The 19,195-nt window shown below is 43.1% G+C and overlaps 1 protein-coding gene across 1 annotated transcript in view; it reads right to left on the reverse strand.

Annotated features, from left to right (window-relative positions):
* Positions 1-19,195, reverse strand: part of TMEM132D (transmembrane protein 132D) — a 418,546-nt gene that overhangs the window by 51,514 nt on the left and 347,837 nt on the right. The window contains exon 5 of the mRNA XM_034791463.1: positions 12,214-12,357. Within this exon, the coding sequence (XP_034647354.1) occupies positions 12,214-12,357 (144 nt within the window). The remainder of the gene's footprint in view (positions 1-12,213; positions 12,358-19,195) is intronic.

A 19,195-nucleotide genomic window follows, 5' to 3' on the forward strand; every position in this document is an offset into this window, starting at 1 on the left:
GTGCCCATATGTTACAAGCTCTCCATGTGCTGATATTCTCCCTGCTTCCTACCGGTCTCCATGCACTTGTTTTCCCACCAACCCTGGAAAATAATCCTTGGCTTGGTAATTAGTGAGCACGATTAGCTGCCCATTAGGGAATCGAGAAAGGATCTGAATGCATGAGTTTCAGAGATCTGAACAGTGTCTCTTGCCAGAGTAAGCTCCTTTAGCCAGGTGTCTGACATACAAACAATGACCTATCTGTTAAGTCTGAGGCAAACAGGGTCAGGACCTTACCTGAACGATTTAAAAAGTAATTAAAAGTGTCCAGAGAGGGCACGGAGGGTACCAAGGCTTCAGTCAGCAGATCTAAGTGAACATTTTCACACACAATCTCTGCCCTTGGCAGATGTGAAGGAAAGAGCTCTAAAATGTCTAAATCTGTACTCATCCACTAGTGTTTTGTGAAAGGGAGCATCAGGTTGTGCTGTGATTAAGGTCAATTTAGCGGGGCTGCTTCAAAAGAATAGTGAGCTCCAGCCTAATTTGTTTCTGAGACAGTCAAATATAACACATAGGAATAATACTTTGCACTTCAGTGGAGCCTTTCATCTGAGCATCTTTACACAGCTGGGTATGCATTGCCATTGGAGCTGGGTGGAACTTTTCTCACAGAACATTCTTCTATCAGATAATGAGATGAGTCAAAAATGAAATGGTCAGATGGGTCACGGAACCCTGCTTGGCAGGCAGGTTTCAAACCTCCTCGGTAGCCTGCCTGAAGGACTGTCCCCGGGTCAGGGACTCCAGGTTTTCCAGGGTCCATTGCACCAGGGCAGCCTGCCATACATATCACCCAGGCTTTCAGGCTCCCTGACATGGAGTTGGGAGTCTGGCACATTTGGAAGCCCCAGTTCTACCCAGGGTTCTCAGGGTTTAGACCCCTGGCTCTGCAGCAGGGAGTCTGGAAGTCCTGGGAGCTCTCAATTCTTCCACGCTTCTTGTTGCAGAGCTGGGAGACAGGAAGCCCTGGAAGCCCCGATTCCCACACTCCCAGCTCAGCTGTGACTCCAAGGCTTCTAGGCTCTCTGCTCCGCATCAGCCCTAGAAGCCCTGGGAGCCACAACTGAGCAGGTGGCCTTGAAGCTTGGGCTTGGACTCCCATGTGGAATTTCATTTAGAAATTTTCAAAAAGAAACATTTTCATTATTGCAAAATGACATTTTGGGGGAATTTCCACTTTTTGTTCTGAAATGGAACTAATGTTTTTCAAAATTTCAGCATTTCCCTGAGAATGGACATTCCAACTTTTGACCTGCTCTAATTGTTATCCCCATCTTACTAGCGCACGGGCAACTGAAATGGTTGAAGCACAGTTGGGATTAGAACTCAGGTGTCCTAAGGTTCAGGGCCATGGTTTAACTATTGGACTATGCTGCCTCCCCTTCATCAATTAAGGAGAAGAGAGGGTGGATTGTGGGCTAGAGTTGTGCACAGTTCTTGAGGCTTGGATTCAATTAGGTCCTTCCTATGCACCCCACCCCATTTCCTTGGCTCCCTTTCCTTCAGTATATCCCTATATCTCCAACCAGCCCCTAGCTTCTCCCATTGTCTCTGTGGGCTTCAACACCCTCCCACAAGCCCTGTATCTAATTTTCAGGGTGACAGATGTGGTTTCAGGACCTAGCCTCTCCAGAAGCTTCTCTGCTAAGTTACAGGCAATGGGCCAAATCCTCAGCTGCTATTAATTGGCACAGAATCACTGGAGTCAGTGGAGCTATGCAGATTTACACAAGCTGAGGATCTGGTCATGTATGTTTATATTGCAACAATATCAGAGCTTCTGTAGCGAACACAACACCTGGACAGTCCTATAGATGATAAACAAAAGATACAAAGCTTGGTAGATACATCGCACCCACTATGTCCAGAAAAAAATCCTAAACTGGGTTGAGAAGACAGTAATTTATCTGCCATATTGTAACATTTTACTGCATGGTAATAAAACAGCATTAAGAGTCTTGAATCCTCATTGGCAGGATGACTAGGAGCCTGCACTGAGCACTATAAATACGACCTCTTTAAAAAGAAGGTGATAGACGCTCTTTTTACAAATCACAGTAACCGGAGAACGTGATGACTTTTAAGAGCAGGGGAGGGTGTTTTAAGAGCACGGCGTACGGCTCTCATCTTACGATTCTTTAATGCAAGTTCCTACTTTGGAGAGCTGTCCTGTTGGATTCCCTGTGCCTGATTCACCTTCACTTATAGCAGCACAACTCCATTAACTTCAGTGTGTCTACTTCTGATCTACCCCCGTGTAAGAAAGAAGAAAATTAGGCTCCATTTGTGTTTCTGCTCATCCCGCCCACCCATTTTCTCGCTCTGTCATTTTCTCTGAGAGGGCAATCAACCTTTGGATTTATCTTTTCCAGGAAGTACTGGAAGAATCCTCCATCATTACTGGGATGCAGTACATTCTGGGTGAAAGAGCCAGACACCCAACACTCATTTGGAAGTCAAGGCACTTTTGAAAATCCCATCCCGTATGGACATCTACGTTTTCTCATAGACCATATGATATTTAAACATGGTGATCTACCTGTCAATCTAATCTGCCTGCCTGGGCACTTATATGACCCTCAAAATCTGAGCATCTTCATTTATGGGATCTATAGATTGACTAGCTCCGTGCCATATTACTGGGGGATTTTATGTTGTTTTACTTTCTTCTGGAGGGATTGGAAATCAGACAATCATATTTCATGTGGTGGATTTCCAGCAATGATAGGGGAGATGGTAAGAGGTGATCCTTGGTACTTTCCAAATGTATAATGTCATTATGTTAATGACCTCATGCTACCATGGAAATGCCTGGTCAAAAGTAAATACAACTTACTTCCCTTGAAGGAATTGGGGATGGGTTGATCTATTAGAGCTCCTTTCCCCAGTTCACACACTTTGCCTCCTCAGTCTTCTAACTCTAGAAAGGCATCCAGTTTCTACCACCTTACTAACTGACACTGGGAGGGACTGAACCGCCTTTTCCAAAATCTCAGAATGCAGCCACTCTCTTCAAAGGAAGAAATTCCCAATTAAGTAACAGTAAAGAGACAATGCCTGGCTGACTGCAAACTAGGTCATTTCCTGCTTCTTACAACCACAAATGACCATGACCTGCCTTTCTGCATCTCACCATAAACAATTTGGATCACCTACTAATGAGACGTGAAACTGGGTTTATTGTCTCTTGTGCTCTTTTTATTTGCTCCCTGCCCCATTAGTCAGTCTGGAAGGAATTCCTTACCGAGACCCTAGTGAGAGATGCTCATTTGGATACCCTGAAGGAGCTTGTCTTACTCTTTATCAGGCTCATTCTTTACTATTATTAAATAGAAATATCAATGGACAGAGGAGGTTATTTCCCCCAATGCATTGGACATACAGTCTCTGCCAAGTAGGCACAAAGGGCCAAATTCACTGATGCCCTATGTGGAGGCAACTCCCTCAACATCACTGGAAGTCTCATGCCAGCAATGAATTTGACCTATGTACTATCATAGCTACAGCTCCACTTTCATCCTATATTCCATGTTTTTCATGATTCTAAAAAAAACATAGCCATGATTATTGCCACATAGAGACTTCTGTGTGTGGGTGATTGCAAAAGGTCAACCAACTCTACTGAGAGCCAAGGTAAACCGTGACCCTTCTTGCAATGAGCACTGATGACTTTCAGTGAGTGTTTCAGTTCATTCCAAGGGAGCCACGGGGTAGGGTGATAAGGCAAATTCTGCTTTCAGTACATATTTTTGCCTTTCCTGATTAGGGATCTATTTTTGCTCCCACTAAAAATGGCATCAAGTCGGACCACACTAGTTATTCTTGTGACTTTTATTTTTATCATATTTTCATGAGCTTTGCTCTTTCCCCTCTGATCACTATTGCTAACTATAAAACAGAATTTCTATCCCACTTCTATTTTCATCCTGAGTTGGGATAAAAAGATGAACATTCAAAACTTTTCATGGAAGTTTAGAAACATTTTCATTCAGGAATATTGAAACTGGGTTGAGATCATAGTTATTTATTTCAATTCTTTTGATCAAAATAAATGTTTAGACACCCCTGAATTGAAACTTTTCATTTCCATTTGCTGATCCGCACTGTAAAGTTTTGTTTCAAGATGCGCTGATGTTAATAAGATTGCATCATGGAAGCTCAGCCACAGTGAGACACCACAGTGCATTATGGGAGATGTCGTCCAGTCAAGGACCAGAGCCTAAAGGGGAGAACGGAGGCATGAGGAACTCAGAACTGAGACTTCACGGACACTCAGATGGACACCGAGATTAATATCCAACTGACCCAAAAGGAAATGTTTCATTTTGATTTTCCCCAATAGAAAATTCTGCTGAGGCCAATCTTTTCCCACAGAAAATTTTTATTTAATGAAACCCCATTTTCTGACACAAAATTTTTTCATTTGAAGTATTCTAAACACCTCTACTGATCACTCATACTTTTTTTTTAATTGCAGTATCACCAACCCAACCATTCAAAAACCATGAGGCAGGCCCCCAAAATCACGAGATTGTCTTAAAAATCATGAGATTTAAATGAAAAATAATGCTTTTATTCAGCTTCTGATTTTTTGCATCTTTAGGATACTCTTACTTCATGTTTTCAAGTTTTTATCTGCCACCATGAGGGCTAAAAAATTACTTTTGAAAAAGGAAAGCTTGGAATTCTCACCCAATCACATGTCTCCAAGAACTGGAGATTTAACACCAACTATAATGATACAATAAAATCATGAGCATTGGCAACACTCCAACTGTCAAGGTCAAACTGCAGCCCCACTCACAATCATGGGCCTGATTATCTTCTCCCATTGGTTTTAAACTAGTGTCACTTCACGGATTTTCACAGAGGTGAATTTTCTCCTCTATTACCTAGATGTAAGAAAGAGGAGAAGCAGTTGCTAAACGTTTAATGTTTTAAAACACTGCCTGAGTTAGGCTTTTTAAAAGGCTTGGATACTTTAGTTCTGGTGGGAGCAGCATGTAATGTGTGGCACTTCACTAGAGAGAGGTAATTTTTGCCACTAACAAGACCACACTGTGTTTTAGTGCAGGATTTATTACTCTGCAATAAGACTTTACAAAATGTCAGAGGCATTACTGTCCTTTCAGCACCACTCTGAGTGGCTGGAACAAAATCACCTTATATTCCTTACCTCAGAAGCAGGCTGATTATTCATATCTGAACAGTTTGGGCCTTGTTTCTGCAGAGGTGATTTGATAATAAAGTAAGCAATGCTCTTGGGATGAAATTCACTACTCCACTATCCACCCACAGGCTGAGAGATCAGAATTTGGGCAGAATAGATGCTGGCACTGGGAAATCCACCCCTTAGCCATGGACCTGCAGGGTGACCCTTTGCTTGTGCAACTGGCAGAAAGCCTACCTCATCATAGCACAGTGAGCTGCAGATAGACCCTGTGCTGCCTCTTCATCTGGACCAAACTCTCATAGGTCTTACCAGGTACAGAAGGCCTTGTGCACCTGAGCTCATTTCACCTGTAATTCCTTCTGTTGTTATGAGTGTGGCTCCAACATGCACTAAGGTTTTAGAGCTACTTTCCTTTTCATATCTTTATCTGGTTTCAATAAGCAAACAATTTTTCTCCTTCTTGTAGCAACCTTTTATGTACTTGAAATCTGTTATCATGCCCCCTCTCAGTCTTCTTTTCTCCGGCCTAAACAAACCCAATTTTTTCAGTCTTTCCTCACAGGTCATGTTTTCTAGGCCTTGAATCATTTTTGTTGCTCTTCTGTGGACTTTCTCCAATTTGTCCACCTCTTTCCTGAAATGTGATGCCCAGAACTAGACACAATAAATTAGCAAACAGTTGAGGCCTAATCAGCACGGAGTAGAGTGAAAGAATTACTCCTCATGTCTTGATTATGTAAGCAGGGCCTGAATGAATGTTACCCTGGGAAGGGGAGAGACTTTGGGTGTGTTTATGTAAATACAGTTTGCTCCTGCTCTGGTTAGATATTCAGGAGATAGAGTGGTGTCAAAGTAATCAGTTTTGGCTGCCACACTCAGACTCTGTGTTTGCGAGTGGGGAAGTATTGCCTCTCAGAGGCGCCAAAGGGTGGTGTATAATTTTCTCAGGTTACTGGGTGGGGGCTCAAGCCGGTTCTGTGTTGTATTGATGGAAAGGAACCTCTACATATTGAACCCGGCCCTGGTTGCTTCTGGCTCTGCCTGGCAGAAGGGTTACAATTATAACACTCCTGCTAATACCTCCCAGAATAATGTTTTCTTTTTTTGAAACAGTGTTACACTGTTCCCTCACATTTAGCTTGTGATCCACTATGACCACCAGATCCTTTTCCGCTGTACTCCTTCCTAGGCAGTCATTTCCCATTTTGTATGTGTGCAACCGATTGTACTTCCTAAGTAGAGTACTTTGCGTTTGTCTTTATTGAATTTCATCCTATTTACTTTAGACCAAAATACTTGCTTCTCTTTTGAGGCATGTTCCAGATTTATCGTTTTTACAGAAGATGGAAAATGTAAAGCATTGTACGAGCGCTAAATGAATGGTGAAATGGTGAAAACCTAATCCCAGGGGAATGGTGAAAACCTAATCCCAGGCTCCTCACTTTTTTAAATCGCACCCAGTCCAAATTGAAGTGAATTAAATGCTGGTGGAATTTGCTAAATTGATAGTTCTGGATTGGGAAGCCCCCACGATAGCCCTGTATCAGTTACAGAACAGACAATGGCAGTGCAACCTTGCCCACCCCACCACTGTGTCTCAGCCTCAGGGGCCATCGCTAGTGGTCTCTATTCCCATTCAGTTCCTGGTCTCTTGCTAAGAGTGGAAGTTGCAAGGATGATTTCTGGGATACAGACACTTGCTCAAGGATAATTATTTCGTTATTTATATAGCGCCAAAGATTTGCTTGGGTGTTTTAAAGATAAATACAAGGATGAGGACCCTGCCGTGAATAGGAAGAACTGAACTGAACCAACCACTTACTTATTTCGAAGTCTGTCTCATAAGCAACAATTTTCAGTCACTGGGCTACATTCTAGGTCATTGTGACCCACTACCAGTCCCCTGAGTTATTCCACCCCACAGCTCCCCGGTGCTTTGCATTAATGACCCATTAAAACCTGCCACCTTGGATAGACGCTGTGGGTATGTGTCTATGTGGATATGTCTACACTGCAATAAACCACCAGTGGCTCGCCTGTGTCAGCTGACTCAGGGTCACGGGGTTATAAAAATGCAGCGTAGACATTTGAGCCTGGGCTCAGGGACCTTCCCCGCATGCGGGGTCCCAGAGCCCACGCTCCATCCCAAGCTTCAACGTCTACAGTACACTGCAATTTCATAGGCTGCAGCTCAAGTGCTGTGAACCTGAGTCAGTTGACACAGGCCAGCCAGGGGTGTTTTATTGCAGTGTAGCTATACCTTGTGTTTCCTTGCGCCTCTACTGAAAAACTGGACTCTTCTAAGATTTCAGCTGTGATGCTACCACTAATGCAGCACTCTAATTTCAATGGGTCCCTTTGCACTTTCCAGACAACTCAAATGTGTCCACTAACTTACTAGGATTCAGATGAAATTAAAGATGAAAAGGACCTAGGTCTTGTCTACCCCTCTGCCAATGTAGGATTGTTTGCTGAGATGCTGCATTTATTTCTTTTTCTAAACACTGGGAACTACTGTAGTGTGGTTGGCAAATGTTAACCATTTAATAAGGATCACTGTGTATTCTACATTTCCCTGTCCAGTCTAAGTTTTAAATGGCACAGGAGATATGGTGGCTTCACACTCACCCACCTATTCTTAGCCACGTTGCCTCTTTATTAACACTTTAAAGTGCAAACACATTCTTTATAAATATCACCATACACAGGAAGGGGGGCCAGATCTTCAGCTGATCTAAACTGATGTAACATCACTGATTTCATTTACATAAGCTAAGGATTTGGTCCATGATCTCCAGAATGGCTCAGCAATACGTCAACAAATTTGTAATTTTTCTTTCTGAACCTACATTAAACAAATCCATTTCTTAAATCAATAGCAGATTTACCAGACTCAGAAGGATCCTGCAGAAGCAGGAAAAAAAGAGCATTAAGAGAGATAGAAAGGCGTGTGCAATCAGAAGCCACCAGCATGATGGCTGGGTTTGCAACTGTTAAGATAAATGGAAACCCTGTGTAGACTTTAAAAAGGAAACATATAACATGCTGGACTTTCAAATTGCTTGGCCTCATCTTCTGTACAAGGCATTATTGTGAAGATGAAGTGGCCTAAGACAAGCAGAATAGGTGTACATGTTACAATTAGAGGTAAGCGACGTTTTTCAGCCAAAACTTTTTTCACTGAAAGGTACAGACTTGGCCAGCTGAAACATTTTCTGACGTTGCGCTGAATTTGACAAAATGTTTCAGTTGAAAAAACCCTGACTATTTAAAAAAAAATTTTTTTTTGAATGAAAACATTTAGATTTCTCCATTCAAAATGACTTTTTACTGTTAAATTTACTGCAATTTAATTAAAATAATTTTTAAAAAGTAAAAAACTTCAAAATTGAAATGAAATGTTTCATTACAGGGTGAATGAAATGTTTTGACGTAATCAAAATACAAAATTTTGTTTGACCTGAAACAAAAGATGTTCAGTTTTTCGGTGCTGTGAAATTTTTTTGTTTGGGTCGATATGACACAATATTTCCCCCGGATTTTTCGGAACTGCCAGCAAACTGAAAAATCAGTTATTTGTACAACTCTAGTTACAATCCCCTGACAGAAAAGTTGAAATATAGCTAACAAAAGTCACTTTTCACCATCTACAGCTCTATGCATTTCAAGCTTTTCAGTTACCTTGTTACTTCCTTCCTTAACTTGGAGGTAAACTTGAAGCTCTCAGCAGGTTGCTCCTCTGACAGTAACATTGGATTACCTGCACTGGTCTTAAGGGCGCACGTCAAGGAATATTAAGCAAAGCCTTCAGTTGCTGGTGTGCACCACTGGAACAAAATGGAGCTTTCAGTCTCACTTCAGTGCTACAAGATGTCCACTAGGAAAGACAGATCAGCTAATGGGGCCCAGAGACGATAGATTTGGAGCTAAACATTTCCTGCTGGTGTTTGCATCCTAATTAAAATGGGAAAATGCGCAGCTGGGAGAGCACAATGTTCTTGTCATCTGAGGAAAATTTCACACAGGGCCAGATCCTCAATTTGTGTAAATTGGCACAGCTCCACTGAAGTCAATGGAACGAGGCTGATTTATACCAGCTCAGGGAGAGGCCTATAGTGATTAATGCCCATTGGCTGATTAAGGGTTAGGTTTAAAAATATTTAAAAAACAACAACTTTGGATTCACAAAAGAATTTGCTTTTAGCTGGCCTGGTTTAACTCTAATTTTTGGCTGTCTGTCTCATTTTCTCCTCTAGAGAAGCCTATCTTTAAGGACAGCCAGCTGAGAGTGTCTGAGGTGATAATGGCAAACTCCAGACAAACCCATGTTGTTGTCATTCTCTTATTAGGTTTCTTGTACCCACCTCACACCATTGTCTCTCTCCAGCACTGTCTATCGTTGTCTTCCCTTGTTGATTAACATATACCAACCAAATGGGATATGCCGGGTTTCTTAAAAACTTTTAGTATTCATAGTTGTATTACTCCACACTGAATAAACCAAATGGCCATTTCACTCCTGCAGAAAGCTGATGGTGAAATCTACAACCTTTTATAGCACATCACTGTGTATTACAGAATATGCATAATGAGGCTTGTGCACCCATGAGAAAAAAAAATATGGCCCAATCTGACTATCTCCTGTGAAGTGCTTAATCCCCATTGAAGCCAGAAGAGTAACTGTTCTAGAGATGGGCTTGTAGTCAACAGGAGTTGAGGGTACTCGGCACCTTTCATGATCAAGGCCTCTATGACTGAGATGTCCACTACATAGATTTACAGATTTGAAGACTATTAGGATCATCTAATTTTATCTTCAAAAGCCAGATCTGAACCTTTCGTCTTGAGGCAATCATAAGAACATAACAACGGCCATACTTGGTCAGACCAAAGGTCCATGTAGCTCGGTATCCTGTCTTCCAACAGTGGCCAATTGCTAGATGCCCCAAAGGGAATGAACAGAACAGGTCATCATCAAGTGATCCATGTCCTGTCACCCATTCCCAGCCTCTGGTAAACAGAGGCTAGGGACACCATCGCTGGCCATCCTGGCTAATACCCATGGATGGACCTATCCTCCATGAATTTATCTAGTTCTTTTTTTAAAAATCATTTCTAGCATTAACAATGTGCTGGCAGGTTAAGTGAGTGAAAATTTAAAAAGAAAAGGAATGGAGAATGAATTCACGCTGCTTTTATTCTGAAATAGAGCACTTGTGAGTGCTGAGTGCTGGGAACTGAAATAAGGAAAAGTTGAACTCCAGGGGTCACATGGTGCCCTCAGCTCAGAGGTGAAAATTTGACCGGGACACGCATGCGCATGCCGCCTGGCTTGAAGGGATGTAGAAAGTGCTGAGTTTATTAGCTGCATTTTTTTCTTACACATTTGGAGCCTGATCCTGAAAACCATGTGAGTCATTTTACACTTGTGTGGCATTCCCCTGTGTGAAAAGTGACACACATGCCCAAAGGTTTGCAGGACCAGTCCCCTGAGGCAGAAAGTCCTGGGAGTCAGGTTACCATACTTAGAGATCACTGGGAAAAGAAACCGGATCATGCTTCAGCATATTTCTCTCATGAAGACATCCTATACATCGGGTAATTTCTCATGTGTAGGTGTTTGTGTTTTATTTGTCACAATTTTTTCTTCTTTTTCTTTCTTCTTCCAAATCACACCTATGAGTGGGAGGCACATCACTTGCAAAACAATTTTCCTCCCATCACATGGAGGTTCATTTTCATTTTACGGTCCTCAGCAGAATAAGGCTCATAGCACTTGCTATCTCTGGCCGCATTTCTCAAGGCTTTTTCCATTTTAAGACATCTGTTTACTTTCCCTTCAAGAAGAGGAGCTAGGAATGACCAAGAAATCAAATGAACTTCAGCTGGAGGCAAGGGGCCAGAGAAAATGTGAACGGTAATATGAGTTACACAGCACAAGCAACTCTGAGCCTGAGCCTACGCTGGTGTAACTTTCTCACTGGGTACAGCTCCACTTCCAGTCCCTCGGTGGGTATGTCTACACTGCAGCTGGGAGTGAGCTGCACAACCCAGGGAGACGGACTTGCACTGGTGGGCTTGTGTTAATGCACTAAACGTAGCTATCTGGATGCCGCAGGGGAAGCTTGAACTAGCCACCTGAGCGTGGACCCAGGGAGTAAAGTGGACTTGAGCTGGGTGAATAGCCCAAGCCTCTGCCAGCGTGAGCCTAATTACAAGAGGTCCATCTGTCTGGGCTGGGAGGGTTGCTCCCAGCTGCAGTGTGGACACACCCACTGCGGGATTGGAAGAGAGGGATGAAACCAGAGAAAACAGCTAATAAGAGGGTAGGGGGTGTAAGTTATACTTACCAATACACAAACTTTCTTTCACTGTCTTCAGTGACCAATTTTGCTGTCAGTTACCCCAGTGTAGCCCCACTGATTGATTCAACTCCATTGAACTGAGAGCAGAATTTAGCCCTTGCGCTTTTACCATGCTGGAATGCCATTAACCCCAGCCGCGCTACTCCAGATTTACACCATGGGGAGAGAACGGCAAGTTACGTAAATACAAAGTCCTTAGGTAAGAGTCTCCCCTGCATCAGAGTTTGTGCTAACTTTACCCTGAAGCCAGCATAGCCAGCCAGGACACAGTCATCCCAGCATAGATGAATCATCTGTGGGTGTAGAGCTAAGATAGACTTACAGGTGCAGGGGTGTGGTCAGGACCCTGCTGTGCCCTATCAATCACTGGCCTCCTATCTGTTTTTTTATTTCGACAAACACACCCTAAGATGCCGGGTGGAGTTTTGGGGTTTTCAGTGTGTTTTAATAGGTCTAGTGCACCAGTCTATACATTACAATGATGATGATAATTCTTTGTCTTTTAATGGAAAGATAGTCAGGAAAGGATTAAACTAGCCACACAGAACAGACCCTGGCAGGTCAGAGAACACTATGGCAGCGTTTCTTGCAGGGATGTGGCCTTCCCTTAATTAAATGATAGATTCTCACCTTAATTACGTCTTCGTCAGACGATCTGCACTCCACGGATTCTAGAAGATCAGTCACGGTCCCATCCTCCTCCACTGAGACCACTTTGACAGGGACAGCCACAGTTTTCCCAGTGAGAATCGCTGTGTTCAGGATCTCAGCTTCCTAAAAGATGAAACAACAAAGCCTTGGTTTAGATGCTTCCTCCTCGCCCACCTTTCTGTCACCAAACACCAGCTCTCCTCTTCTTCGCCTAGCCTTTCAAAAATGAAGCTTGTGTTAATTTTCAGTTGACCTCCCAAGAATTGCTGGCACAAAGGATGGGACAAGTGTACAGTAAGTTGCACCAAGTGGAAGGTAACACTTAGGGCTGGTCTACATTACGGGGCGGGGAGATCGATCTAAGTTACGCAACTTCAGCTATGTGAATAATGTAGCTGACGTTGACGTACTTAGATCTACTTACTGCGGTGTCTTCGCTGCGGTGTGTCGATGGGAGACGCTCTCCCGTTGATTCCCCTTGCACTTCTTGTTGAGGTGGAGTACTGGAGTCAACGCTACAGTGATCGGCGTTCGATTTATCACGTCTATACTAGATACGATAAATCGACTCCTGCTGGATTGACCACTGCCCATCAATCTGGTGGATAGTGTAGACGAGCCTTTAGGAGTGAAATCCTTACCCCATTCAAGACAATGGGATTGACTTCCGTGGGGCCAGGATGTCTATTTACATGTGTCTGATCTCCCCTTATAGAACTCAATAGCAATGCTCAGAACACTGTAGCAATGCAGCACTGTATGATATTAGTCAGGTGTGGTGTTTTAACGAGACCTGTTTTTAAGGGTCTAGCCAGCCTGATGGGGGTAGAAAGCACAAAATTATTCTCTTGGGGATGGCTGAGGAGCAGGCTCGGGTACCCTGATCTTTAAAATAGTCTGAGCCAGCAATATATGGAGGAGGTGATGTGTCTGGTCTGACTTGGATGAGTGCTAGATCCCATCACTCAGAATGCCCTCTTCTTTAACCCAGTGTGCATTATTAATAATTACTGATATTTATTATTTCTATTATAGTAGCGCCAGGTCTGACCTGAGACTGGGGACCCATTGTGCTAGGTGCTGTTCACAGAGTGAGAGACTATTCCTGAGAACGGACAGTTTAAACAGATACAAGAAACCGAGTGGCAGTGACTTTCCTCAGATCACACACCTGGCCAGTGGCAGAGCCAGGAATAGCTTCCAGGTCTCCTGACTCCTAGTCCAGTGCTCTATCCACTAAACGCAGCTGCCGCTCATACAGCTGCAAATGTATGGCAGAAGCTCTGTGCTTCAAGAGTTTCCCTGATTCTGTACAGCGAAGTTCTGGGGCCAAACTCTCTTCTATCGTCAGAGCTGTTAGGGTACTCCCCCTTCCCTGATTGCCACTCAATGAATATCAGTCAGGTATTAGAGGATGACATCCAGAGGAGATTCCACACAGTATGAGCATGCATGTGCCCAGTATTTAGCAGTGGGTACTTTAGGAGACCTCATCATGCTGATCTCAGTTAACGGCCCTGCTAGTCACCTGAAAGTACCCATGTTTTAAGCCTTGTCCTTTAACCATCGGAGCCCTGCTCCAGACTGTATTCTGTAGCCATTGATGTTCTACGAAAACATCAGCGAAAACAGTGCTCACATAGTTAGAGGAAGGATGGTGCAGTGGTAAAGGCTTTAGTCTAGAACCTAGGAAATCCAGGATCAATTTCCTGCTTTGCCAAAGACTTCCTCTCTGTGCCGCAGTTTTCCATCTGTGAAATAGGGACAATAGTACTTCCGAACCTCATCGGGGTGTTGTGAGGATAAATACACTAAGGACTGTGTGGTGCTCCGATACTGTGGTAATTGGGGCCGTATAAACACAGGCAATGAGCCTCAGTCTCCACTGCTCTCCACTTCGTATAGTTGGTTATGCCACTGCAGAGTGAGTTTAAAATGCAATCACTCAGATCTGGTGTAAGTGACCACAAAGAGAGCAGGGCATTGGAGAATCAGAACCAGTGTGTCTTGTTCTTAAAGCTTGGGATGGTGAGGCTGATAACTACCCTGACTCTGCCACTGATTTGCCATATGACCTTGGGCGAGTTGCTTCATATGTTTGTGTCTCAATCTCCCCTCTGTATAATGGGGATAATACATATCTCAAAGAGTAAAGCTGTCTGAAAAGTGCTTTGAGCTCTTTACTGAGATGAGCTCTATAAGTGAATAGTATTACTATTATATCACTATTGCCACATTTATTCCAAAAGGAATATTACCCGCTTGCTGCATTACTTATACATTTTAAGGATTGTGGTTCAGATTCTATGACTACATTTTGACTCAGAAACACAGTACGAAATTGGGCTCTCGGTTACCCTGGTGTAACTTCATTGTCTTCTCTGCAGTTATCCTTGATTTACACTAAGGGAAACAGAGAGAACAATTTGGCTCCTGCATTCTTCCATTCCTAATTACAAGGCTCTGCTCATTCCTGGAAAGGTTTTAAGCTTTTCAAAACCAGACCTCTGCATCAAGGAATATCCCATAGAACAAGAGCTCCTTGATTTCAACTGGTTCTTATGAACTAAAGGCTTCCAAAGCCCCCCCAAGTACTAACTTCTCATTATCTAAATAGCTCACGCCATGGGTTCTGAGCCTGACCTGATTTCACTTGTGGAAGGAAACAAAGTAAGATTGAAACCACGTAGTCAGAAGACAACGACTCCCCCTGCTGTCTCTCGGGGTAGAGAGAGGGGAAGCATCAATCTCTCTCATCTAAAGGCTGGGGATAAAAAAAAGGGGCTCTTCACACTATTTAAAGGAACAGACACTTTATTTGGGATCAAAGCAGTATCTAAAGAAGGAAAAAAACTTCTCGTCTTTTGATAGCTGCCTTGCCAGAGACCGTCCCTGCAAACCTCATGATCTTTAAGGGGAGCGGGAAATAGAATTTTACAAAAGGAATGGTAAAGAAGAAAGGTCCCTTTATCCCCCAGCCAGTCCCCAAACCCTTCAGATATTCTGAAATTACAAGTCACACAAAGGTAAATGACTCTAAGGACAGCCAGTCTGCAGCATGAGGCCCATCAGTCTTGGGCATGCGGTTGCTCTCAGAACAGAACATATTTTTCTGGCAACCAGGATCTTCAGGAGGTTCGCAGCTAAATTTTCAGATGATTTAATTTTTTTCTTTAATCTGAGGCATCACAGAGAGTCTCCTGCACACCGTATAGACAGGGAGGCTTCTCCTAACAAGTAGCCCCACTGAAGGCAATGGAACAGCTACTAGGCACAGATAGGAGTAGTAGAACCAAGACCGTAGGCCCTGTTTCTGCAGTCCCTTGTGCATGTGCTTCATTTCAACAGGACTACTCATGGTAATAAAGTTACGTTGGCAGGATCCAGGCCTTAGTATTAAGCTGGATCTGATATGTGAGTGGCCTGATCTCTCTCGTCTGTACCGTATAGTGCAGGCCCTTGCTGGAACTCCATATAGGGGAGGAGAGTTTACAATGAGCTTTTGCAAACAATCTGACTAATGAGATAAAATGAAAAGTTGCCCCCAGTGTGACAGGGTCAGGCCAGATGGCTACAGGAGAGTGATAGAAGGTGGCCAAACTGAGGGCTGCCATGAATCCCCGAGGCGAGCAAATCCACTAGTAAGCACATGACCCACCAAGGCAGAGGAGGAACTTTGTCACATTAGTTAACAGCTAGTGGAGGGCGAACCTCAAAATGTTCATGAGTTTGCTCTGAGAAGCAGCTAGCAGTTCTAAAGCTTATCGGAACCATATCTGACTCTCTTTGGTCTGCAAAGAATAGTTTGGAATATGATGAACACAGACAGCATCATAATATTTCTGGTACTTCTTACACTCAAGTGAGCTAGAAAAACATGGGAGCACCCTCGTGTTATGGATTTCACCAGATAGGTACTGGCAAAGGAATGTAAAAATGAAAAGCAGCATAAAAAAAGTTAATCGAATGCACTGGTAGTTTAGATTTGGACTGAGTTTGGGGTAGAGTTTCAAGTATTAGTGTTATCATTTAATAACCAATTAATAACCCAGAGACATTGGCAGAGCATGAACTGCTGGCTGGGGGAGGCTAACCCCGCCCCTTCCACCCAAGCTCCCGCCCCTTCCACGCCTCTCCCCCCCCAAACCAAAGCCCAGAGCCCCCCACCGTGGCCACCAGTCCATCCCCGGGCTAGCGCCCCCAACCCTGGAACACTGGGCTGGCAGCGTGGCCCCAACCTGCCCCCCGCAGCCCCAGAGCGCCGGCCACAGCACCCCTCAGCCCCCGAGTACTAGGAGGGCAGGCAGCACAGCCCCAGTCCCAGAGCGCCCCCAGCCCCACAGGACCTCCCCAAACAGCCACGGCACAGGGGAAGAGCAGGAGAGGGGGCCATGGGAGGGGCCATGCCTGGCTGTTTGGGTAGACCCTCCCCCAGCCTGTGATACCCGCCGCCCATGCCCAGAGACAACCAGCTGGATCTGTCCCATGGTGCTAGGTGTTGTACAAATGCGGGTGGACCTGGTCCCTACTCCAACTGCATCCTTACAGTTTAAAGGCTACAATCCAGCAGACACGGATGCATGTGCTTAATTTCATACACGTGAATAGTCTCATTGCCATCAGTGAAACTACTCAAAGGCATAAAAATAAGTGTTTGTGGGATAAGAACCGAAACAAAGTTGGTTCTTGCTTTGTTTAGAGACTGTCTTTACCCCAAACTCAGGATCCAATCACTCAGATTTCAAGGGATTCAAAATCTGGATCCTGATCCAAACTCTAGATCCAGCTCAAAATTGGCCTGCTTGTCCATTCCTAAAAACATAGGCTGCATGATGCCAAATGCCTATCAGCTTGACACAATATATTACAACATTGCCACTTTTTAAAGGACCACAAAAGTCTCCTCGGAAACTTTGCAAACTTTTTAAAGAAAGATTTCCTAGAGCTTATAGAAACCCCTAACGTTCTAAAATAAGATCATGATTTCCCATCAGCAAGCATCAAAGCACTTGGTGTATGCCAAGTAGACAAATCCATTTGATACTTCCAGAGAGGCGCAAAGTGAAACGAGCAATATTCAGAATCTGTTTGCAGCAGCCAAAACTTATTATGTCTACAGAGTTTTCAGCAACTCTACCTGTATGCACTTGGAGAATTTCTTCTTTAGATATCTGATCTGCATTTCTCATTTGAATGTAGAAGTGTAAAATGAATTTACAACAATTTAAAGAGCAGGGGCCATGAAAAATGTTTCTTCAGCCATTTGTTTAATGGCTAGAAAAGGCTTAATGTTTCCATGGTGAAAATATATAAAAACTTATTTCATTCCAAGGAAACAAACATGATACTTATTTAGCCTAAACAGAGATTTATAATTCAAATTCCCAACATGTAAGCTATAAATCTAAAACAGTTACTAATTTAAAAGTGATATTTTCTGCTGCTAAAATGATACTGGAATCTTTTGAAGAAATATTATATTCTTTGTCCATAGCCATCATGGATTATAGGAGACTTGATGCCAGAGGAATACAACTAGGAATACTTACGGGCTTTGAAAGGCTTTAGCCTAATATTCTGTCCAGTAAAAGTTGATTCCCGGAGCAGCTGTAAAAAGCTGCTGATCTTTTATTTTGGTGCACATCTCTATAATTCAGGAACACCAAAACCCAATAATAATCAAATAAAATGATAATAGACTACGAACGGATTTCTCTCCCCATAATGGGAGTGGGCATATCTAGTAAGATTCATATCAAACAACTGAGGTTATAAACTCCTCCAGAAGAAACACATTGAGAAGCTTCACACAGCAACTATCTTTTTAACCAGAAAGGCAAACGTGAATGCCTATTAGTTGCCCATCTTTAACTGGTAGTGCCCCTGCAACTTAATTTCCCTTAGGATGCCGTTTGCCCTATAATTCCTACACCGAAAGAAAGGAATAATGTCTTTGTAAATCTTGTGATTCTTCCCCCTCCTCCCAATAGCTCTTCCTCTACCCCACGGTTATATCTGAATGGTCGTCTTCATATGACTATCTGAATAAACAAGCAGACGACTGACTCATGCTTAATGTCTGAAGTTCTGCATTGGATTTATAATAGGGCCACTTTGTTTCATATTAAAGTACAAAGTGGTGATCGTCACTGTTCCCTTCGCACTTCAACGGGATTAAAGAATTTATTTTAGTAGCCTTTTCCCCTTGCCCTTACAAGCCACACAATACCATAAGCAACCGTGAACAAGGCACCAGTTTGTTTTTCAAAGACCTACAGGCATGTTTCCTCAAAATAACTTGAGCTGATTTGCAGCACATAGCCTTTAGCTCTGAGGACGAGCAGCAAAATACAAGGAAGCTTGAAATATGAGCTCTGGAAATGGTGTTTTAAATATATAGATTCCGATTTCTGATTTCAATGGAGTTACTCTGGATTTACATCTGAGCACAGAAACTGGCTCTTGATTTTCAGAGTCGGAGGACGGAATCAGACATACGGATTTTTTTAAAGAGCTTTCAGTTATTTCACAAGAGAAATTAGTATGTGGGATGCATATAAATAAACATATTAATGTTCAATACATCTGCTGTGGTTCATTTCTTTATACAAACAAAGGAAAGAAACATTAACTGGTCATTGAAATACTATAACCCATTGCCAGAGTGCCAGATCTCAATACACACATTTGTTTAAACTAAAGGAAACTATGCAGACTTGACACCTGTTTTGTGACACACATATGTTCCTTACTGTTTTCAATAGGTATCTCAGTCTTTGGGTTTAATGTCAACAGACTGTAAAAGGGAAGAGAATAACAGTTATCAAAACCTCTTAAGGTCAAGTAGATGCCACCAAATGAGAATGAATAGCTCGTCTTAAAACTGTCTTACTTGGCACTCACTAGTACGCTCCGTTTTCCTCATAGATTTTCCATGTATCAGTCTCCAGAGCATTAATCT

Source organism: Trachemys scripta, chromosome 15 (genome assembly GCF_013100865.1).
Source record: "Trachemys scripta elegans isolate TJP31775 chromosome 15, CAS_Tse_1.0, whole genome shotgun sequence".
In the NCBI taxonomy this organism is placed as follows: Eukaryota; Metazoa; Chordata; order Testudines; family Emydidae; genus Trachemys; species Trachemys scripta.